This window comes from Hippopotamus amphibius, chromosome X (genome assembly GCF_030028045.1).
Source record: "Hippopotamus amphibius kiboko isolate mHipAmp2 chromosome X, mHipAmp2.hap2, whole genome shotgun sequence".
Classification (NCBI taxonomy): Eukaryota; Metazoa; Chordata; class Mammalia; order Artiodactyla; family Hippopotamidae; genus Hippopotamus; species Hippopotamus amphibius.
Genome location: NC_080203.1, coordinates 6493859 through 6514565, shown reverse-complemented (window position 1 = coordinate 6514565; position 20707 = coordinate 6493859). Strand labels below are relative to the sequence as shown.

The following is a 20707-nucleotide window of genomic DNA, read 5'->3' as shown; positions in this document are numbered from 1 at the left end:
CTGGGGACTGCTGGTTTCGATTGCAGTGGGATGAAATGAGTGAAAATAGGTGTTTTGAACGAAGAGAAGCTGCAAAAGTGGAAAGGACTTGCTGTGTGACTGGAATCCTGGGAGCTTTGAGTTAGCTGCCCCCAGCTGGGGAATCCCCCCTCCCCCCCCCCCCCAAATCCAAATTGAATAATATATCCTCCAGGAGGAAAACACACAGAGCAGCAATTTTGGCTGGTTTTCTATTCTGTTTCCTATGGAGCTGCAAATTCTCTGAGATGTCAGGAAAACAAAACGATTTCCAGAGGAGAGAGGGACAGAGTCTGGGATCAGAGTAATACTAGAAATAAGTCCTAGCCACTAGAGATGCACCGTCCGCCAGTGTCCCCGGGTTCAGACAGGTTCAGAAATGTGGCGGCAGCAGAGACTCACAGGTTCAGGCTGTGTGACCTGGCATGAAAAGGAAGGAGCGACCTCTGGACCTAATGAGATTGTGAGGTCACTGCGGTGGGAGGTGCAGGTGGGTGCTGCAGACAGAAGAGGCAGCCCTCCCTGCTGAGCGTCATAGAGCAACACGAACGTTAGACGTGGTCCCAGATCTGAAGCACCTTCCACATGGTGAGTGGACACTTGGAAAAGGTGGAGAATTTCAAGGCCGATGTGACCTGCTCAGACACTCCTCCCAGAAACAAAGGGGATTTTGTCACCACCAATTGTAACCGCTGCTTTTGTTGAGCATCTACTAGGCAGTGTGGAATTGGAGAGATGTCCCTGTGCAAGTGGGGACACGACACAGCCAGCCCTCTTTACTTAGGAAGGGTCATGGGATGACCTTGTGCCACTGAATTCTGAGCAGAAGCATCTTTGTCACGGCCATTTGCATAGAAGGCACACCGGAGCCGGGGGTTAATCCCCAAGCCATGACCACACAGGTACAGATACATGTGTGATCAATATCATTCACAAACAGAGACTCTGAAGCACCCTAAGGCGGCTTCTAAAATGAAGAATATTAGAAAAATCCTAAGGGAAAGAGAAATGAAACTCCATGTGATCATACACAACAGGAACCCAAAGATGCTACACACTGTGTTCCCCCAACTCGCCCAGGCCCTCGCTCCTTAGAAGGCTGACGGCTCCCTCTTCAAACGCAGAGTGAAAGAGCAGCCTCCCTTCCTGCCCCGCGGGAGAAGCTGCTGGACGCGGGGCTGGAAGGAGCCTGGCTGCTGCTCTGGCTCATGCCCTGCGTTACTTATCACTCGCAGCCTCTGCGCACAGGGATGGGAAGAATCTGGGACCCCTTTTATTGTCCCTGAGCAGATATTCCAGGACTTGCCGCCTGCTGGTCTCCGCGTGGGCCCGGGGCCCCCACAGGAACTCGTAGCGGCTGGGGTGACTGTAGGGCACCTGGCGGTACTCCACATAGCCCTCCCGCACCCACACTTGGGTGAACAGCTCCCTGGGCTCCCCACAGACGCAGTGCTGCTTCCCTGCATACACCCCCATGTGGCTCAGGGCTTCCCAGACCTCCTCCTCAGAGGCACAGTCGCCCTGCAGGACGATCGCGCCCAGGAGCATCACCAGGAGGGCGGCCTTGGGGTAGCTCTGCCCATCGCTCAGCCTCCCATCGCAGGTGAGGCCCAGGGTGGGGACCAGGACGTAGCTGTGCTTGCTGGGGTCCACCTCCTTCACCTCCACGCCAAACACCAGCTGCATGCACTCAGACGCTTGGCCGAAGACCACGTGCAACAGGTCTTGGTCATCCTGGAGGACCATATTCAGCGTTTCTGCCTTTGTGGTGGGCTCCCTGGTGCGATACTTGCGGAGCAGGAACCCCACCAACTGGGCCACCTTTAGACGTGGTGGGTTTCGTTGCAAGGGCTCGGCATCTTCCTGGTCACGCCAGGTGCTCGGCCCCCCCTCGTCTTGGCTGCTGGAGGCGTCGTCTTCAGACTGGCTCCGTGGCGTGGAGGCCATGGCCGGGGGGGAGGGGCAGACACCCTGAGGGCTCTGGGGGGGACTGGGGTCCCCAGCATCAGCCGTCACCTCCAGGGCGCCCAGGAACAGGGCCGAGCAGGAGCAGGAGCCAGAGGAGGAGGAGGACAAGGGTGAAGCGGACCCCTCCTCCTCAGCCCCAAAGAACTGTGCCTCCCCCGGGGCCTGGGCCTCCCTTGGGTCTTGAAGGTCGGCCTCACTCTCGCGGAGCTCACTGCTCTGGACCAGGCGCGTGATGACTGGGGTCCGTGCCCCGGCAGGAGTGCGGGCAGGGCTGAGGGATGGGACCACCGGCCTGGGGGAGAGAGGGGGTGTGAGCGGCCTCGGTGAGAAAGGCACCCCGGGCGGCTCTGACAGAGCCCACTTACTTGCAGGTCTCCTCTTGAGGGGTGGTCTCGGGCCTCACGGGCGCGGTCCTCCTGGGTGGGCAGAAGTGAGGGGTCTCGTCAAGGTGCAGCCACCTGAGCCTGAGGTTTCAGGGCTGACAGAGGGTGGGGGGATGTGGGCGTGATGGGGTTCGCTCTGTTCGGGGATGGGCAGCCGCTGGGGACACACTCGGGGCAGCAGCTCACCTTGACCCCTGGCACTGCCTGGGCCTCCTCTCCTCGGTGACCTGAGGACACGTGATGCAGGACTGGGCCTTCCCCTGCGGGTTCTTGGAGCCCCTGTAAGAGGACTGGAGGGGGCACCGCGGGTGTAGCCTGTGCCGCAGCCCTGGGCTCCTTGGTGTTGGCAGGAGGACTGGGCTGGACTCTGTGAGGTTGCCAGTGTCCTAGCGTGGGTGGTCCCCTCCGTGCTCACGCAGGGCCCTCCCTCCCCTTCCCCCTGGCAGGGCCTGGGTCCTCTGGCTGCTGTCTGGAAGCCAAGTTCTCAAAACAAATTGCCTGCACGGAAAAGAAGGATGTGAGGGGCCCCGAATCCTGGCCACATCTGCCCAGGGGCTAACAGCGGTCACAAGGGACAAGAAGGGTGGCCCAAGTCCAGGGTTTCCATCTGTGCTGGGAGGATGGGTGCTCAGCTCAGTCTCCACCGTGACACCCAGCAAGACCTGCGACAGCTCCCCCTGTTGACTGTGACCAATGTCCTTTAGCAAAGACCTTACATCCATAAGACACCGGGAGAGGAAGTGAGGGGGAGTCAATGTACCCACCTATTCTGGGCCACCCACAGGAGACATAAGGGGCAGGGCAGGCTGGGCCCCAAGTCCTGTGTGTGAGGCAGGGTCTCCCCAGTGCTCACCGCGACCCCTGCCAGGGCCTGAGGCCAGACCCTCGGACCAAGGCCCCCTGGCCCAGACCAGCCATCTGGGTGAGGAGGCTGGTGTGAGGCCCCGCCCGGGCTTCCAGGGCTGGCAGCAGGGATTCCTGTCAGCCCCCTCTTTGTGCTGGGGCTTGGGGTCCCCTGGCTCCTCCCTAAGGGTCCTCACCTTGACTCCTGGTGACACCAGGGCTCCCCCCGCTGCTGAGCAGATGTGCTCCCGAGATGCCCTGACGCCGTCCTCCCACGCCGGGTCCCCCCTCCCCAGCCGGCTGCCCCCACCTCGCTCACAGCCCCCTCTGTCCTGGGGGGCTGTGTCCTCAGTGCATCTTCAGGACCCTCGCGCCTTTTCCTGAGCAGCCTGGCCTGACCCCTGTTGATCGATTGCCCCTGAAGCCTGAGGACCAAAGGCTCCTCAAGCACGAGGCAGATAGACTGCACATCACGCTGACCTCCTTGCCCGGGCTCTTGCTGGGGACAGGGGACGGCCTGGTGCGTGCGGTTCTCTGTCTCCGGGAGCGGGTACCTGGGTGGGCTCAGCCTTTCCCTCCCTGGCTCGTCCTGGGGCGCCTTGGACCCAAGCCCAAGGGGGGTGGGTTGCCCCTCCACAGGCCCTGAACCTCCACCCCTCAACCAGATCCTCATCTGGGCCAACCTGTGAGGTTACGCTGCAGGAGGGGTCACCTGGAGCTACATGCCCTGGGGGATGGGGTGGACGGCAGAGGCGGAAAGATGCCCCTCGTTTCTGGGGTCTTGCAGGTCCTGGGCTGGCCTGTCTTCATCCAGAGACCCCAGCCACCACATCAGGCCCCCAGTCTCTCGGAGAGCCAGGCACAAAACTGGGGACACACCAGGTGTGCGCATCCCGCCCAGGGCCTCCCAGGCCGGGGGCGGGTTTCAGTGGGTTAACCTCAGTGCTCCCTCACAGTCCTCACGTTCCCTGCGGCCCCAGGTGCCTCCCCGTCTGCCCACCTGAGGCCCCGCCCCTTATCCCAGGTCCGCAGTCTGCGTGAGAGCGGGATGTCAGGAAATGCTACACACGGCCATCCCGCCCCAGGATCTCCCAGGGTCCCCCTTCGGAGGTCCAGGATCCCATCCGTCCTCCCTCAGGGTCCTCACCTCCACTCCACAGAGGACCTGGGATTCTCCTCTCTGCCCACCTGAGGCTCCGCCCCTTATCACGGTCCGCAGTCTGTCTGAGACGCGGATGTCAGGAAATGCTACATGTGGCCATCCTGCCCTGTGGCCTCCCAGGGCCTCCTCTGTTGTGAGGTCCAGGGTCCCCTCCGTCCGCCCTCAGGGTCCTCACCTCCACTCCACAGAGGACCTGGGATTCTCCTCTCTGCGCACCCGAGGCCCCGCCCCTTATCCCAGGTCCGCAGTCTGCGTGAGACCCGATGTCAGGAAATGCTACACGCGGCCATCCCGCCCCAGGGTCTCCCAGGGTCCCCCTTCTGAGGTCCAGGGTCCCCTCCGTCCGCCCTCAGGGTCCTCGCTTTCTGTCCTGACAGGCCCCAGGCTTCTCATCTGCCCACCGGAGGCCCCGCCCCTCACAACAGGTCCGCAGTCTCTCCGGGACCCCCGATGGGGAAGTCAGGACACGCTGCCATGCGCTCACCCCGCCTTGGGGCCTCCCAGGGAGGACAGCAGGGCCGGCTTCCTCTGGGCCAGCCCACCTTCCAACCCTGGTCTGGGTTCCAGGAACCCCGCAGTCCTCCCTCTGCTCCTCCCCTTGGCTGCCTTCAGGCCCTGGGCCCCTCCCCCTGCCCACCTGAGTTTCCTGCCCTGAGACCCGGGCCCTTCCCCGCCGCGTCCCCCGAGGTGGAGCCGGCGGAGGGACACACCCTGACAAGCCCACCAGGGAGGCCATGGATCCGGTGGGGTCCGGGTCCTCCCTCAGGCTCCCACCCTGCCTCCAGGGAGCGCTAGGCTTCCTCTCTGCCCGCCTGGACCCTACGCCCGGACCCAGGCCCGCACTGTCGCAAGCCTCCGAGGCAGACGTCAGGGGACGTCACATGGGGACGGCTCGCCCCGGGGACTCGCAGGGCTGGAATGAGGAGTGGACTCTCTGGACCCCCTCCTCAGTACTCACTCCTGAGGGTCCTGCCTGGGCTCCTGGGGGCTGGATGACAGGCTGGCTGCCACAGTCCAGCTGCAGCCCGTGCAGGGAGTGACTCTGCGTCCCAGAGGGGGTGCTGGGCGGGAGCTGCAGCGCCCCTGACCGCGGGGGAGGATCCCGGCAGAAGCACCCCGTCCAGGGTGCCTCCTCGCCAGCAGCAGATGTTACAGTGTGTTCTAAAAGAGTCTCTTTCTGCACCGAAGAGGCTGAGCAGCGGGGTTTGGTGAGGCCTTTGGAGTCAACGTTCTAACTTTCCACAGTGCAGAGCGCTGATTTGCACGCTCTGAAGCCTCATCCAGAGTCAGAGCTGTATGCTACCTCTCGCCGAGTTTGGGGCGAGAACACCCACTCTTCCGCTGCCTCCTTCCCTGCGAGGCTCGCTCGGTGCTCCATACTCTTCTTTCTAGTGCAACCTTCGCCTGCTCTTTCAGGGGTCGGTTTCAGAAAGGCCAGTCCTCAGCCACTAAGGGGATTTCAGGTGGGTATTGGCACGGACTCTGCAGCCCTACTGGCTCAATCGTCCCATCCCTCGTGCTGTCCTGATATTACCCTGTGGCTTCTGGCATCTGTGGCCTGAGATACTGTCTCCCAAATTTCCACTGTGAAGCAGGGGCAGAAGTTTAAGCTCTCCTCTTACCCACCCTGTCGTGGGCTTCCGTGCAGGCTACAGCTATAGATAGACGTAGATATATAGAGATAGAGATGTGTAGATAGTTTTTACTCCCTTCATTCTCCCTTCTATAGGTTTCCAAGATTGATTTTGGGAACACAAGACAAAAGCTGAAGATTGATTGTCCCCTTGGCAGGTCAGTTTCTGGCACTCATTCTGTAAACCTGTAAACACGGAGATCTGACGTGGCCGCAGTATTCTGTCCCCATTATTGGATATGCCACGCTGCTCTATTTATTTGGGAACGCTTGAACCTGAGGCTCCCAGGAAACTTGTGTGGTGCTCCCGTAAAGAGCTCGTCTATGTATTTGTTAGGCTTCTTCTCAGGTAAGGCTTACAATGTCTTGCAGTTTTAAAATGAGGCATTGTCTCTTATATGTTGTAACTAGTTATTGCTCTTGCCCGGCTAGGATCTTGATTTGGCTGTGGTGACCTTCCCTCCACTATGTTTCTGAAGCCTCTTGTTTATGTAGTCACTATTCCATGGGACGATTCCTTTGAATTTGCTAGAGAGAGGAGCATGCTGTAACACGAAATACTAATTGTTTTGAACATACATATTTCTTATTTCTTTTGAATTTCATAGCTCTGCCTTTCTGTTTCAGTGCAGCTTCCCGAATGTGAGGTGATAGCATATTTCTAGGACTTACCCCTCACAAGAATGCTTCTAACAGTTCACATCGCTTCTACATATGTGTGTATATATGTATACATACATGCACGGATGTGCTGTAATTTGTACCGAACTGTATATATGTATATGTGCACACACATATGTATATACGTGCTGTGTGATTACGTCTACACACATATATACACACGATCTATGTTTATGTGTGTATACATATATGCATAGATGCGGCCTGTTTCTATGTGTATACATGTATGTATGCACACACGTGTGTATAGGTATGCGCATACGTGTATACATGCCTTTTTATATGTGTATACATGTATACATATTTAATATATGCTGTGCGTTCATATATGTGTGTATATGTATATATACATACACGTGTGTATATGTGATGTGTGTTTCTGTGTGTGTATATACTGTCCTGTATGATTACATATGTGTATATATGCATGCATACATGTACTTGTAGAGATATGCTGTGTGTTTGTGTGTATATGTACACATACATATGGTTATAGAGAGTGTATGTTTACATATGTATTCATATGTATGTACGAGAGTGTGGCAAAAATTATGGACACTCCACGTATATTAAAATTTCTGCTGGCCGGACTGTCTTATCGGCACTTTCCTTTCAGGCTGCTGTCTCCTCTGTCACTGCTGTGCAGGTGTGAACATGTTCCATGAGTTCATTTGTAACTGTGGCGCGAGCAAAAATGGATGCCGCACGTGTGATTTGCACGAAAGAAGAGCGGCGTGCAGGGACTCGTCTTTTGTGGTCTGAGGGTGTACTTGCTGCCGTTACTTATCAAAGCCTTTGTGCACAGTATTGAGAAAGTGTTTTGTGGCAAAGAAGTGTGTATGCATGGATACAGGAGTTCAAGGAAGGTCTCACAAGCGCTAGCCATCAAGAAGGAGCCGGAGCCTCTTCTGGTGAAGAAGAGAAGACAGCGGCGCATTGGTGGCTGGCAGCTCAGCCTAAAACATATTTTAATGAGGGAATACAAAAGCTTGTTGACAGAGGGACAAAGGGTATCGAAAAGCAAGGGGATGATGTCGGAAAATGATGTCTTTGTCTTTTCTAAAAGTTAATTAAAATAAAGTCTACGTCCGAAGAGCGGGTACTTTTTGACTCATCCTTGTATATGATGCATCTTTACGTGTGTATATGTATGTGTACATACACATGTGTATATATGTGTGTATATGGGTATACATGCATGTATATATGTGCTGTGTCTTTTGTGTGTATATGTGTGTTACACACACAAGTATACCTATGCTGTTTTGAATGTGTGTCTACGTATACATGTGTGTATATTACTGTATGTTTCTGCGTGTGTATATATGCATGTCTAATGTGTATATGTGTGCTGTGTGTTTATGTGTGTGTGTATATAGGTATGTATATGTGTGTGTATATGTTGTGTGTGTGTATGTGAGTATATATGTATCCATGTATGGGTCTATGCTGTATGTTTATACACATGTATGTATATGTGGTATGAAGAGCGAGAGATGTATAATTTATGTATATATGGTTAAGTTGCTGATTTGTTCAGATCAAATGCACTTTCACAGCACTGCACTGTATTCCCTCCACCACGCTTGATGCTGTGGACATCCTATGTCCTTTGGCTTTGCCTATCCCCCAGCTACCTTTGTGGACATAGATGATTATCCTACTTCTATCATTTGACCTTTCCACACGCTTATATGTGGTCGATTACTACATTTACTGTACATTTCCTTTCATCAAAGAGATCTTCCTTCACAATTTTCGTATCTTCAGTTGTGAACTTTGCCTTTCGGCGTCAAGAAATCCCCTTAAAAATGCTTGTAAAGCAGGTTTCTTGGTGCTGCAATCTTTTCGTGTGGTTTTCCCGCAGAACTGTTGATCTCGCCCTCAAATCTGAACAATAGGCTTTCCGGGTAGAGCATTCTTGGATGCAGGTGTTTTCTTTTCAGCATTTTAGAAGTATGGGGCCACATAGTTTGGCCTGCAGCGTTTCTGCTGAGAGGTCAGCAGATGGCCTAATGGAATTGCCCTTGTACGTAGCTTACTGCTTTTCCCTGGCTGCTTTAATATTCTCTCTTTATCTTTAATTTTGGCTGCTTTAATTGCAAAGGGTCCTGACGTGGTCTTCTGCGGGTTGATCCTGTTTGGGACTCTGGGTGCTTCTTGGACCTGCATGTCTGTTTCCTTTCCCAGGATAGGCAACTTTTCAGCTCTTATGTCTTCCATGCTAGTCTCTGACCTTTTCTCTCTCTCTCCTCCTTCTGGGACCCTTAGAATGCAAATGTTAGTATTTCTGATGTCGTCTCGGAGGTCTTTTCAGCTGTCCTCATTTTTAAAAATTCTTTTTTCTTTTAGCAGTTCGGCTTGAGTGATTTCCACTCCTCTGTCCTCCAGTGTACTGATGTGTTCCTCCGTATCATCAAATACCCTCTCAATACCGTCTGATATCCTCTGTATTGTCGAACAGCCTCTTGATATCTCTTGCAGTGTATGTTTAACTTCCGCTATTGTATTCTTCAGCTCTGGATGGGGCTTTGTTCAACTTTCTAGCATGTTGTTAAATGTCTCACTGTGTTCATGCACTCTCCTCCCACATCCTCTCAGCATCTTTAGGATCATTACCTTGAACACTTTACTGGGTACGTTGCTTTCTCCATTTCCCCTCCCTCTTCTTCTGAGGTTTGATCTTATTCCATCATTTGGAGCATACGCCTCTGTCACCTCATTTTCCCTAATTCACTGTTTCTCTTTCTATGTATTTGGCAGGCTGCTTATACTTCTTGATCCTGGAGTAGAGGTCTTTTGAAGGAGACAACCTGTGCATCCCAGCAGTCCACGGCCCTCTTGTGACTGGAGCTGTACGCTCTAGTGTTTCCCCCTATGGGGACTGGGAGGTCCCTTCGGTTGTGGCAGGCTGATTGGAGTGGGCAGCCTGGGAGGCCTGGCTGGCCCCTGGTCTGCTTGGGTGGCAGGCCTTGCCTTGTGCAGAGGCTGCTGATCCCTGGTGGGCAGGGCCGGGTCATGAGGTATCTGGCTGCTGAGACCTGGGTGGTCCCAGGGCTAGTGCTGGCCCACGGTGGGTGGGAACTGGATTCTGGGGTGGGCGGTTACAGGGCCAAGGGTTCCCAAATATACTGTCAGCCAACTGTTGGTTGGGGCTCATTCCTGACATAGCTAGGTGAGGGGTGCAGGGTGCCCTGAAGCAGGTGTCAGCCTGCTGGTCTGGAAATTCCATGGCCTATGGGGTCACAGGTCTGCTGCTGGGCTTACGGCGGGTGGGCTTGGACCTGACGTGGCTGGCTGTAGGGCTGCGGTGGTCCCGGGGCTGGTACCTGCTCACCGGTGGGTACAGCGCAATTATGGGGCTAGTGTTAGACCACTCCTTGTTGTGGCTGTTTCCTGGGGTCTCTGGTGACAGCGGCTGCAGTCCGGGTACAGGTGCCAGCTGGCTGGTAGCCAGAGCTGGTCCCAGGGTCTCTGGCTGCAGAGCCCTGGGGTTGCTGAAGTGGATGTCAGCCCGCTGGTGGATGGGGCAGGGTCTGGGCAGCTGGCTGCAGGGCTGAGGGTCCCAGGGCTAGGACAGCCACACTGATGGGTGGGACAACATCTTGGGCAGTCTGGAGCCAGGGTCAGGTCCTGGGTGGGCTGGGGCTCAGCGGGTTCTGATACCGCTGGCCTGCTGGTGGTGTGGCTGAGTCCACACTCTCATAGCTGCTTGGCCCGAGGCTTCCCAGGCCTGGTGCCAGTGGGCTGGTGGGCAGGGCTGAGTCCCCTTGCTAATAAGCTCCAGGGAGGATTTCCAAATGGCACTTGCCAGCACCCGTGTCCTTGTGGTCGAACGAGCTTCCGCAACTGGCTGCCCCCAGTATCTATGCCCCACTGTGCGCTCCATCTACCTACTGCCTCTCCAGGAGGCTCTCTGAGATGAGCAGGTGTGCCTGACGCAGACTCTTTCAAGGTATTGCTTCTGCACAGGGTCTTGGAATGGGTGAGAGTCTGTGTGCATACATGAAGAGGGGAGACTCTACTTCCTACCACTCTCTGGCTCTCTTGAAAATAAGACCTGCTCACCTTCAAAGCCAGATGTTCTGTGGGCGTGTTTTTTGGTTGCCTGACCTACAGGCTGAGGTGCCGGGGGGGCACAGACTGCTGGCAATGTGGGGTGAATGTCTGCAATGGTAATTAGCCTCTTGTTTGTGTGTTGTCTCCCCAAATGTATGGGTCTTGAGTATACCATGGGTCTGCCCATCCTTCCCATCTTGTTGTGCTTTCTTCTCTGTTTCTGTCTCTGTCTGTCTCTGTTGCTATATATATATATATACTATTCTATTCTATTTGTCACGGAGACTAATGCCGAATCCTCAGTGTGGCACCATCCCTCATGGAAACCAATGAGCAACTTGGGGCGAGCTGATGGCCACCTCTCACGCCCATCCTTGAAGAGGGAGAGGGTCATTCTCACGTCCATCCTTGAAGAGGGAGAGGGTCATTTGACTGAAACATATAAACATGCTAGATGTGGGTTTGACTTTCCTTCCTGCAGAGCCTTGTCTGGCACCGCTAACTGAAGCCTTAGAAAATGCAGGATGGACGGACCCAGGATAGGTCACAGGACCATCATGGACCAAGAGACCCTCCCCCAGCAAGCGAGGGGTTCAGAGGGCACATGGTCATGAGATGCAAAATTGCTATCTCGGCCTGCCCCTTCCAGAAGCTGCTGGGCTCCACAAAGCACACATGAGGTGCACCTTTGGAGAGGAGAGCCCATGATGACAGGGGGTCGTCCTCCAGGGGGCCGGACACACTCTACATCTGACGTCAGTAGTCCCCATCACTGGGTAAGATCCACAGTCCTTGAACCAGAGGGTAGAGGGACTCCACCTACCATCACGGCCAGGGACCCACATGGGAAGCTGTGCGTCCTGTCCCCCAAGTTTAGGGTCTGTCGTTCCACACCGGGGCTGTCCAGCCGTGAGCCGCCTCTCGCTGTTTACATTGAACTTTCAATCATTTTAAGGGAAAAGTCCAGGCCCTGGGACACGCTAACCACATCTCCGATCTCCACAGCAGCCTCGTGTGGCTCCTGGATGCCCTCCTGACAGGGCTGGCCAGACATGCTGTTCCCAAAGGGAGAAGGCTGCCCCAGGACACACGATGAGTATCCTACTGACTTATAGCCATGGTTCCCACCTGGGCACTGTGGGCTCCTCTCCCTAGACGGCCAGGCTCCAGTGCCCCATCCCCGTGTCTCCTCTGCTGCTGGCCAGGCCCTGCCACGTGCGGAAGGGCAGGGGAGAGAAGGCTTGAGCCCAGAAGGAGGCTGGCGGGGAGAGGAGTGCGCAGTCCTCACGTGGTTCTTGCTTGTGGCTCCGCTCCAGCCTCCTCAGCTGCATCCCTGCCCCCTGCTCCCAGGGGTCTTGGCCCCTCCTCGGTCCCTCTGGGTGTACCTCCCCCACGACACCTTCTGCAGTGCCCAGAAGTCAAAATGCTCCTCCCTCGTCCACCTGTCTACATCACAGCTGTCCTTGAGGGCACCGGCAGGACGGCCACAGACACACACCCACCTCCCGACTGCGCCATTGGGAGGAGCCGCCCAGGTCCTCACCTTGGCCCTAGATGGACGTAGCCTGGGCAGAGCCTCCACCACACTCAGGAGCCTTTCCTGCTTCTGTGGGAGCCCAGCCCCGCAGATGAGGCACCAACTGCACCCAAAATATCTTTCCAATCCACCCCAGCAAGCAGCGCCCGTCACAGGCTTTCTTCCCACCAATGTATTGTTGTTAATGAATGAAACTGTTCTTCCATCTTTGGATTTCAAACAGTGACGTTGGAAGCCTTTTTACTCTGAACTATTTGTAGGTTTGCATAGAGGATCCTCTATGCCCTGCAGGCAGCTTCCAGGAAGCAGAGGAAGACGAATGTGGACCAGGAGCTGGAGTCTCTCCCTTGCACTTCTGGGTACTCGTTGCTCCACAGAAAGCGGCTGCTCTACGTTGTGATGAACACATTCCCTTCATTAGTGGGAGGCATTTCTGAGAAAGCCAAACGTGCCCTGAGTCTGCAGCTGTTTCTAGTCCCTACTCTGGGACAGGTACTTTCAAATACAGGTTCTGATGTATTTCCCAGGCTCTCGTGAATGTCAGCAGGCAGGGTAAACCCTCTTCCCTCCAGAGCACACCCTCCCCATCTGGAGACTGTTGAGTGTACTTAGAAGCTCAGGCAGGACCAGCAGGGGTGTAAGGGTCTCTACCCAAAGCGCCCCTTCCTTCCTGCCCCAGGAGATTTATCCAGGATCCAACGGGAACTTCTAAAACCATGTCCCATGTCAGGCTGTCCGCTCACCCTCAAGACACACCATCTGCATGTCTGAGGGCTGCCACCAGCCATCTTCATCTGAATCACCTCCCACAGGAGGAAGCACAGCTTCCCAAAGCCCCAGACTGTGCTGGCTCAGGGCACTTACACTCGAGTGCTCACTGCGGGAGCCCCACAGCCTCACCCCCCATGATTCCTCGCTCTGTGGGACTTACGGGACATCTCAGCATCTTCCTCATGGGACGGCGGCTCGTGGACCATCACTCTAGGTGTGGCCGTGTCCTTTTTTTCCTAGGGTCCCCACTACTAACACAGGGCCTTCCAGAGGGCAGAGGCTCCGTGAAGGTCTGCGGATGATTGAGCCAGTGAGCAGGGGACTGACTTACCCAGATCAATGTTCTCCTACTTCCTTAAACAAGCCAAACAAATCCAGCTTATAAACACATATTTTTATTTTACAGAATGAGAGAAGAACACGGATAACAAGCCAAGACCTAGCTCCCTTTTACTTTGATTTCTCTATTTCTTGACCCCATTAATTATACTGTTAATTATTTTCACATTTCCAAGTAAATTCCTATTCCAATGCTAAGTGAAATCAGTCAGACATAGAGTGACAAATACTGCATGAAATCACTTACAAATGGAATCTAGAACATACAACAAAGTGGTGAATATAACAAAAAAAAGCAGGCTTACAGATGTAGAGAACAAACTAGTGGTTCTCAGTGGGGACGAGGGAGGGGCACCACAGGGATGGAGGAGTGGGAGGCACCAACTACTGGGTGTACGACAGGCTACACGCATGTGCCGTACAACATGGGGCATATAGGCATTAGTTTGTAATAACTGTAGCTTGAGTGTAACCTTTAAAAACTGTATCAGAAATGAAATGGGCTGACATTAAAAAATCTTTAAAAGGAATCACATTTGAAAAATCAGTAAAGGAACAGATGAGCTTCCTCGTCATCACAGAGGAGAGGAACGCAAAGATGCTACACACCGTGTTCCCCCAACTCGCCCAGGCCCTCGCTCCTTAGAAGGCTGACGGCTCCCTCTTCACACGCAGAGTGAAGGAGCAGCCTCCCTTCCTGCCCCGCGGGAGAAGCTGCTGGATGCGGGGCTGGAAGGAGCCTGGCTGTTGCGCTGGCTCAGGCCCCCTCTTCCTCATCGCTCACAGCCTCTGCAGGCAGGGGTAGGAAGGACCTGGGGTCCAAGCTATTGACCTTGAGCAGATAATCCTGGACTTGCTCCCTGCGGATCTCTGCGTGGGCCCGGGGCCCCCACAGGAACTCGTAGCGGGCGGGGTCGCTGTGGGGCACCTGCCGGTATTCCAGGTAGCCCTCCTGCACCCACACTTTGGTCAGCAGCTCCCCGGGGTCCCCATAGATGCAGTGCTCTTTCCCTGCATACACCCCTATCCGGCTAAGTGCTCCCCAGGCCTCCTCCTCAGGGATGCGGTCGCCATCCAAGACAATCAGGCCCAGGAGCAACACCAGGAGGCCAGTCTTGGGGAATCTCTGCCCATCGCTCAGCATCCCATTGTGGGTGAGGCCCAGGGTGGGGACCAGGGCATAGGTGTGCTCCCTGGGGTCCACCTCCTTCATGTCCACGCCAAAGAGCAGCTGCATGCAATTGCAGGCTTGGCTGAAGACCATGGGGAAGTGGTCCCGCTGGTCTTTGCGGACCATGGTCAGCATTTCTGCCGTTGTGGTGGGCTCCTTGGTGCGATACTTGAGGAGCAAGAACCGCACCAGGTCAGCCATCTTCAGACGTGGTGCCTCTGGTAGCAAGGACTTGGCACCTTCCTGGTCGTGCCAGGTGCTCGGCCCCTCTTCCCCTTGGCTGCTGAGGCCACTGTCTTCCGTCGGGCTCCAGGGAGTGGCGGCCATGGCCTGGGAGGAGGGGCGGACACCCTGAGGGCTCTGGGGGAGGCTGGGGGCTGCAGCAGCAGACACCTCCTCCCGGGCGCCCAGGAACAGGAAAGAGCACGAGGAGGAGGAGGAGCGGGAGGGGGAGGAGGAGGAGGAGGAGGAGGGGGAGGAGGAGGAGGAGGAGGGGGAGGAGGAAGAAGGGGATGCTACATCCTCCTCCCCCTCAGCCCCAAACAGCTGTGCCTCCCCCGGTCCCTGGGCCTGGATTGGGTCCTTAAGGTTGGCTTCAGGCTGGCAGAGCTCATTCACCTGGACCAGGTGCATGATGACCGGGGTCCTACCCCCAACAGGAGAGTGGGCAGGGGTGACAGATGGGGACCACGGGCCTGGGGGAGAGAGGGGGTGTGAGGGGCCTCGGATGAGAAATGCACCCCGGGCAGCTCTGACAGAGCCCACTGACTTCCGGGTCTCCTCTTCAGGGGTGCTCTCGGGCCTCACAGGGGCGGTCCTCCTGGGCGGTCTGTCCCCTGCCAAGCTGAAGGAAGAAGTGAGGGGGCTCGTCAGGGGGCAGCCACCTCAGCCTGAGGTTCCGGGGCTGACAGAGGGTGGGGGGATGTGGGCGTGGTGCGGGCCCCTCTGTTCGGGGATGGGCAGCCCCTGGGAACACACTCAGGGCAGCTTCTCACCTTGACCCCTGGCTCTGCCTGGGCCTCCTCTCTTCAGTGACCTGAGGACACGTGCTGCAGGACTGGGCCTTCACCCCCGGGATCCTGGAGCCCCTGCAAGAGGACTGGAGGGGGCACCTCGGGTGTAGCCTGTGCCACAGCCCTTCTGTGCTGCTGGCAGGGGTGGGCGCGACTCTGTGAGGTGGCCCCAGTTCTGGGGTGGGTGGGCCCCTCGGGCCTCACTCCTCGTGCTCACATTCCCCTGGGGCAGAGCCTGGACCCTCCCCTTTGGGGGCCTGACGGGAAACTCAGAAGAAGACCCTGAGACTGAACAGAAAGCAGTGAGGGGCCCACATGTGGCCGCACCTGCCCTGGGCCTCCCGCGGCTCCTAGGATGGGGAGCTATGGATCCTCTCCTCCTCCTCCCGTCCTGCCTGGCCTCCCAGTACTGACCACAGGCCCAGGTTTCTGTTGAGGCCCCTGTGCCCAGGGTGAGGTCTGCTCGGTCCTCTCTCAGGGTCCTGGGAGTTCATCCTCTGCGGACCTGAAGCCTCACCCCTCAGACAAAACACCTCACCCCGCCGAGACCCCTGAGCCAGAGGTCAGGAAACATCTCATCTGCTCACCCTGCTCTGGGGCCTCCAAGACCCCGCACAAGGGCAACGATCCCTCCCGGTGTTGGGGTCTAACGTCCTCAGTCCTTCCTCATGGTAGTCTTGACGCTGGGCGGGACCTGGGATTCCCTCCTCTGCCCACCTGAGACCCCGCCCATTTCACCACCTCCCCGGGGTCTCTGAGACTCCGATGTCAGGAAGTTAGAACAGGCCTAGTGTGCTCATCCCCTCCCCCCACCCTGGGCCTCTCAGGGGTGACTGCAGGGGCGGGGATCTGTGGGGTCCCCTAGGATTGGGGTGCAGGGTCCACACAGTCCTCCCTCAGGGTCCTCACCTTGTCTCCTGGCAGGACCTGGGATTCTCCCTTCCTCCCACCAGAGGCCCCGCCCCTTACCGCAGGTCCCCAATCTGTCTGAGACCCGGATGTCAGGAAATGCTACCTGTGGCCATCCTGCCCCAGGCTCTCCCAGGGCCCCCTCTCTTCTGCGGTCCAGGGTCCCCTCATTCCTCCGTCAGGGTCCTCACCTTGACTCCACGCAAGTCCTGGGATTCTCCCCCATTCACACTCGAGGCCCCGCCCCTTATCCCAGATCCCCAGTGTCTCTGAGACCCGGATATCAGGAAACGCTACACATGGCCATCCCACCCTGTGACCTCCCAGGGCCCTCTCTGTTCTGGAGTCCAGGGTCCTCCGAGTGCTCCCTCATGGTCCTCACCTTGTCTGCCGGCAGGACCTTGGACTCGCCCCTCTGCCCACCAGAGGCCCCGCCCCTTATCCCAGGCCCCCCAGTCTGAGACCCGGATGTCAGGAAATGCTACACGTGGCCACCCCGCCCCAGGGCCTCCCAGGGCCCCTCTGTCCCGAGGTCCAGGGTCCCCCTCAGTCTTCTCTCAGGGTCCTCAGCTTCACGCTACACAGGACCTGGGACTCTCCCCTCTGCCCACCTGAGGCCCCGCCCCTTATCCCAGGTCCGCAGTCTGTGTGAGACCCCGATGTGTGGAAATGCTACATGTGGCGTTCCCGCCCTATGCCCCCCCCCCCCAGGCCCCCTCTGTTCTGAGGTCCAGGGTCCCATCACTCCTCCGTCAGGGTCCTCACCTTGTCTCCTGGCAGGACCTGGGATTCTCCCCTCTGCCCACCAGAGGCTCCGCGCCTTATTCCAGGACCCCAGGCTGTCTGTGACCCGGATGAGGCAGTCAAAACTCATTGCCAAGTGCCGCCCAGGCTTGATGTCAGGGGTGGGGATCTGTGGGGTCCCCTCGGTCCTCCCTCAGGGTCCTCAGCTTGAGCCCTGGCAGGCCCTGGGATGCCCCCTGTGTTGACCTGAGGCTGGACCCTCACACCAAGGCCCTCACGGCCCTGAGACTCCCCTGGGAAGGCTGCCGACATCACGTCAGGCCACCAAGCCCAGGGCTTCCCAGCGGCTGAGATGATCCCGCGGGGTCCCTCAGCCCTCCTGCTGCTCCTCACCTTGACTCCCACCTGGCCTGGGCCCCGCCCTCTGCCCACCCGACTGTGCTCCCCTTAGACCCAGGCCCTCCCCAGCCAGGACCCCTGAGAGGGACGTGGGGGGGTGAGGAGGGGGCTCGTTCCCACAGCCCTGCTGGGGTCTCCCAGGGCTGAGAGCAGGGCCAACCTGGATGCCCTGCGGCCCCCGAGTCCCCCTCACGGTTCTGCCTGGACTCCTGGAGGGGCTGGGCTCCTTCCCTCTGCCGACCTGAACCCAGCCTCCCTGACCCAGGCCCTCCCCTCCCCCTCGCAGCAGGTTCAGCGCACGTCACATCCGGACCCCATGCCCGGGGGGTGGGGTCCCAGGGCTGTCGGGAGGGCCACAGGTGCATCCGCTGGGTGCCCTCAGTCCTCCCTCGGGGTCCTCACCTCGACTGCCGGCAGCACCTGGGCCCCGCCCTCTGCCCACCTGAGACTGCGCCTTGAGACCAAGCCTCTGAGCCCCGAATTCACTGAGGAGGTGGGGGCGGGGTGGGGTGCGCAGCCGGTCAGCCCCGCCCGGGTCCCCCAGGAGTCCCAGTGGGGGCGGGGTTCCATTCGGTGGGACCCTCTGTTCCGGGCCGGCTGCACCCCTCCCTCCTCACTCAGGAGGGTCCTCCTCAACCCTCGCGAGAAAGGCTGCAGTCCCAGCCCAGATGCTGGATGGGGGGCTGCCCCGCCCATGACCGTGGGGCAGCACAGAGCCCCGCACAGCTTCCCCTGGGGGCTCCTCACCTGCCCCCATACTTCCAGCACCTTCTGTATGAAAGATTTAGCTTTAGTTGAAGCAGCTGAGCAGATGAGTCCAGGGAACTCTTGGTGTGATGATTAGCTAATATTACCTGTTGGAGTGTCCTGATTTTGAATGCCTGTTTCTCATTCACAGTACGGAATGCATTTTACATGTCTATGTAGTGTATGTCCTCTATGTATCTATAACATGTGTGTAGATTACATGTGCTCACATACACATACATGGACATACCACATATAAGTATCGGGAACATGTCATGTGTGCTCCAGTACCCAGACGGAGGTACTTCCACAGGGCCCTGAAGGGCACAGACACGCACGCCCGTGTGGATGCCGTGAGAGTCCACCAGCCCGCGGTCGCTGTGCTTTGAAGACAGGCTTGCCGCCTGCTTCACATCCAGTCTGCCCAGGGGAGTGAGCCCGCAAGAGCGCGTGCGGCCACCAAGCAGCTGGGAGAGAAGGGGAGCAGAGTGGGCCTGGAATGAGAGAGCAGGGCCCACGCCTGAGCAGAAGAGCTGCCTTCAGAGGGCCGTGCCTCCGACCTCCACGTCCAGGACCCTTCTCCTTCCTCACACCCTCTGTCCTAGACCCTCCCCCTCCTCCACGGCCCTCTTGTCCATTTCAGGAGAGACAGTGACCCGATGGGAGTGAGGAGGCCGTGTGGACAGAATCCAGTGTCAGGCTCTCACAGGCACCAATGCCTGGCTCCCTGTGTTTTCTACATCTTGTGGCATCACGCAGCAGTGGTAGGACACCGTGGAGGACAGCTGGGTCCCCCTTGACTGTTGGGGAAATAGGTCTGGCCAGTGGGGGAATCGGGCTTTGCACCTACATGCAGTTCAGCTTGAATACGAGTCCTGCTACTGATAAGCCGATCAAATCAGGGAGACTCTATGCCTCGATTTCCCCTTCTGTTAAATGGTCCTCGTAATAGTACAGGGTGAAATACGTTGGCAGTGTAACTGAAAGTGCGGTCTGGCTGCTCATTGCTCAAATGCCAATAAAGAGGCCAGGTTGGTGGAGAGGAAAGTTTGCTTTATTTTGGATGCTGGTAACCAGGGCGGGGGGGCAGCGGGAGGGTGCCGGGAGGGCGGACACTCATCCAAGGTCTGTCTCCCCCCACCCCTTGAGAATCGGGGGCAAGAGCTTTTGTGGATAGCAGGGGGTGGCTACGTGCAGAAACAGCACCGTCAGCTGTGACAATCATCTTGAAATCAGTCAGCAGTGGTCTGACCAGCGTCACCTTGACTGTTTTAAGTGCAGTTAACCTTCAGGTACAGGGTCAGTTTCTCTCCATGGCTTTGAGGCCAGTACTCCGAATTGTGGTAGCTTATGTCATGGCTACAGCCTGGCCATCATGTAGTTAACTTCTTCCACCTGCTGGGGGTTTCAGTATCACAGGACATGGCTCAGAATATTATCTACAGCCCTTGAGGAGGAACTAAAGGTCCCTGACTATGCTTAGTGACTAAATTATTATTATTGGGTCTCCTTGGACTGTTTCCCTTTGTTTCTGCATGTTCTCACTTCTCTGATTAAACTTATCCTTTGGGTAAAGTTTTTCCACAGACAAAAGGCAGGCTGAGGACATGGCAGGGCTGGGGGTGGGAGGCAAGGACCACAGGGTCCTGCTCCGTTTCACCGCGAGTTTCCGCATGACGTGAGCTGTCTGTAAAAAGCCTGGGCCAAACAAAGCGGTCAGTGGATGTAGCTATTGTTGCTGAGTGTCGAAGATGTAGCTTCCCCCACGTTGGGAAGATTCCGAACCAGTACATGTCTTCTGATCCTCATGTCCATGGATTGATGCAGTTTTCCTTTTCTCGCTGAAACTCTGTTATGGAGAATGCTTGGGTTCACGTGACTGTTTGTCTGGCTCACCCATGTTGAAGGTTAGGCTGTTGCTTTGAGGTCTTTCTTCCATTTGAATACAGGTGTTTACAGCTCTAAGTCCCAGTGCCGCTTCGGCCGCATCCCGTAAGTCGCAGGGTGTTTGGTGTGCGTTTTAATTTTCTTCGTTTCAAAGAATTTTCTAATTTCCCTTGTAAGGTCTTGTATGTTCCCTGGGTTATTGTTATGGACTGAACTGAGTGCCCCCCAGATGCGTATGTGGAACCCCTAACCCCCCTAGAGCCTCAGAATGTGACTGTGACTGGAGTTAGTGGTTCTGAAGTTAAAATGAAGCCGTTGGGATGCGGTCAAATGCAACATGAATGGTGCCCTTCAGCGCACAGCAGCTGAGCACACATGAAGGGAGACGGGGTGGGGGGCCATGCATGGAGGGGGTGACCCTGTGTGGGTGCGGCCAGAGCACG

The 20707-nt window shown here is 56.7% G+C and overlaps 2 protein-coding genes across 2 annotated transcripts; both read right to left on the bottom strand.

Annotated features, from left to right (window-relative positions):
- Nucleotides 1–1236: 1236 nt before the first annotated feature.
- Nucleotides 1237–11801, bottom strand: LOC130842309 (melanoma-associated antigen 8-like). Its single transcript, XM_057718943.1, has 6 exons — nucleotides 11733–11801; nucleotides 9956–10205; nucleotides 5333–5457; nucleotides 2556–2659; nucleotides 2352–2402; nucleotides 1237–2278 (listed from the first exon to the last, which is right to left on the bottom strand). Exons 1-6 carry the CDS (start codon nucleotides 11799–11801, stop codon nucleotides 1237–1239), a joined length of 1641 nt encoding a protein of 546 aa, XP_057574926.1.
- Nucleotides 11802–14151: 2350 nt separating this feature from the next.
- On the bottom strand, nucleotides 14152–20366 carry LOC130842307 (melanoma-associated antigen 8-like). Its single transcript, XM_057718942.1, has 6 exons — nucleotides 20335–20366; nucleotides 18669–18797; nucleotides 15561–15653; nucleotides 15335–15409; nucleotides 15031–15211; nucleotides 14152–14895 (listed from the first exon to the last, which is right to left on the bottom strand). Exons 1-6 carry the CDS (start codon nucleotides 20364–20366, stop codon nucleotides 14152–14154), a joined length of 1254 nt encoding a protein of 417 aa, XP_057574925.1.
- Nucleotides 20367–20707: the final 341 nt, after the last annotated feature.

Excerpts from the sequence above, each read along its gene's own strand:
- LOC130842309 (XM_057718943.1), bottom strand. The coding sequence starts at position 11,801 with ATGTCTGGCCAGCCCTGTCAGGAGGGCATCCAGGAGCCACACGAGGCT. Across the intron at positions 10,206-11,732 it reads CTGTGGAGATCGGAGATGTG|CGGGCTGACATCCACTTCAG; the intron begins GTTAGCGTGTCC and ends CCCATCCACCAG. Across the intron at positions 2,279-2,351 it reads CCTCAAGAGGAGACCTGCAA|GCCGGTGGTCCCATCCCTCA; the intron begins GTAAGTGGGCTC and ends TCTCTCCCCCAG.
- LOC130842307 (XM_057718942.1), bottom strand. The coding sequence starts at position 20,366 with ATGCGGCCGAAGCGGCACTGGGACTTAGAGCT. Across the intron at positions 18,798-20,334 it reads CGGCACTGGGACTTAGAGCT|ACTGGATGTGAAGCAGGCGG; the intron begins GTAAACACCTGT and ends TCCCCTGGGCAG. Across the intron at positions 15,410-15,560 it reads AGGCAGAGCCAGGGGTCAAG|CTTGGCAGGGGACAGACCGC; the intron begins GTGAGAAGCTGC and ends TTCTTCCTTCAG.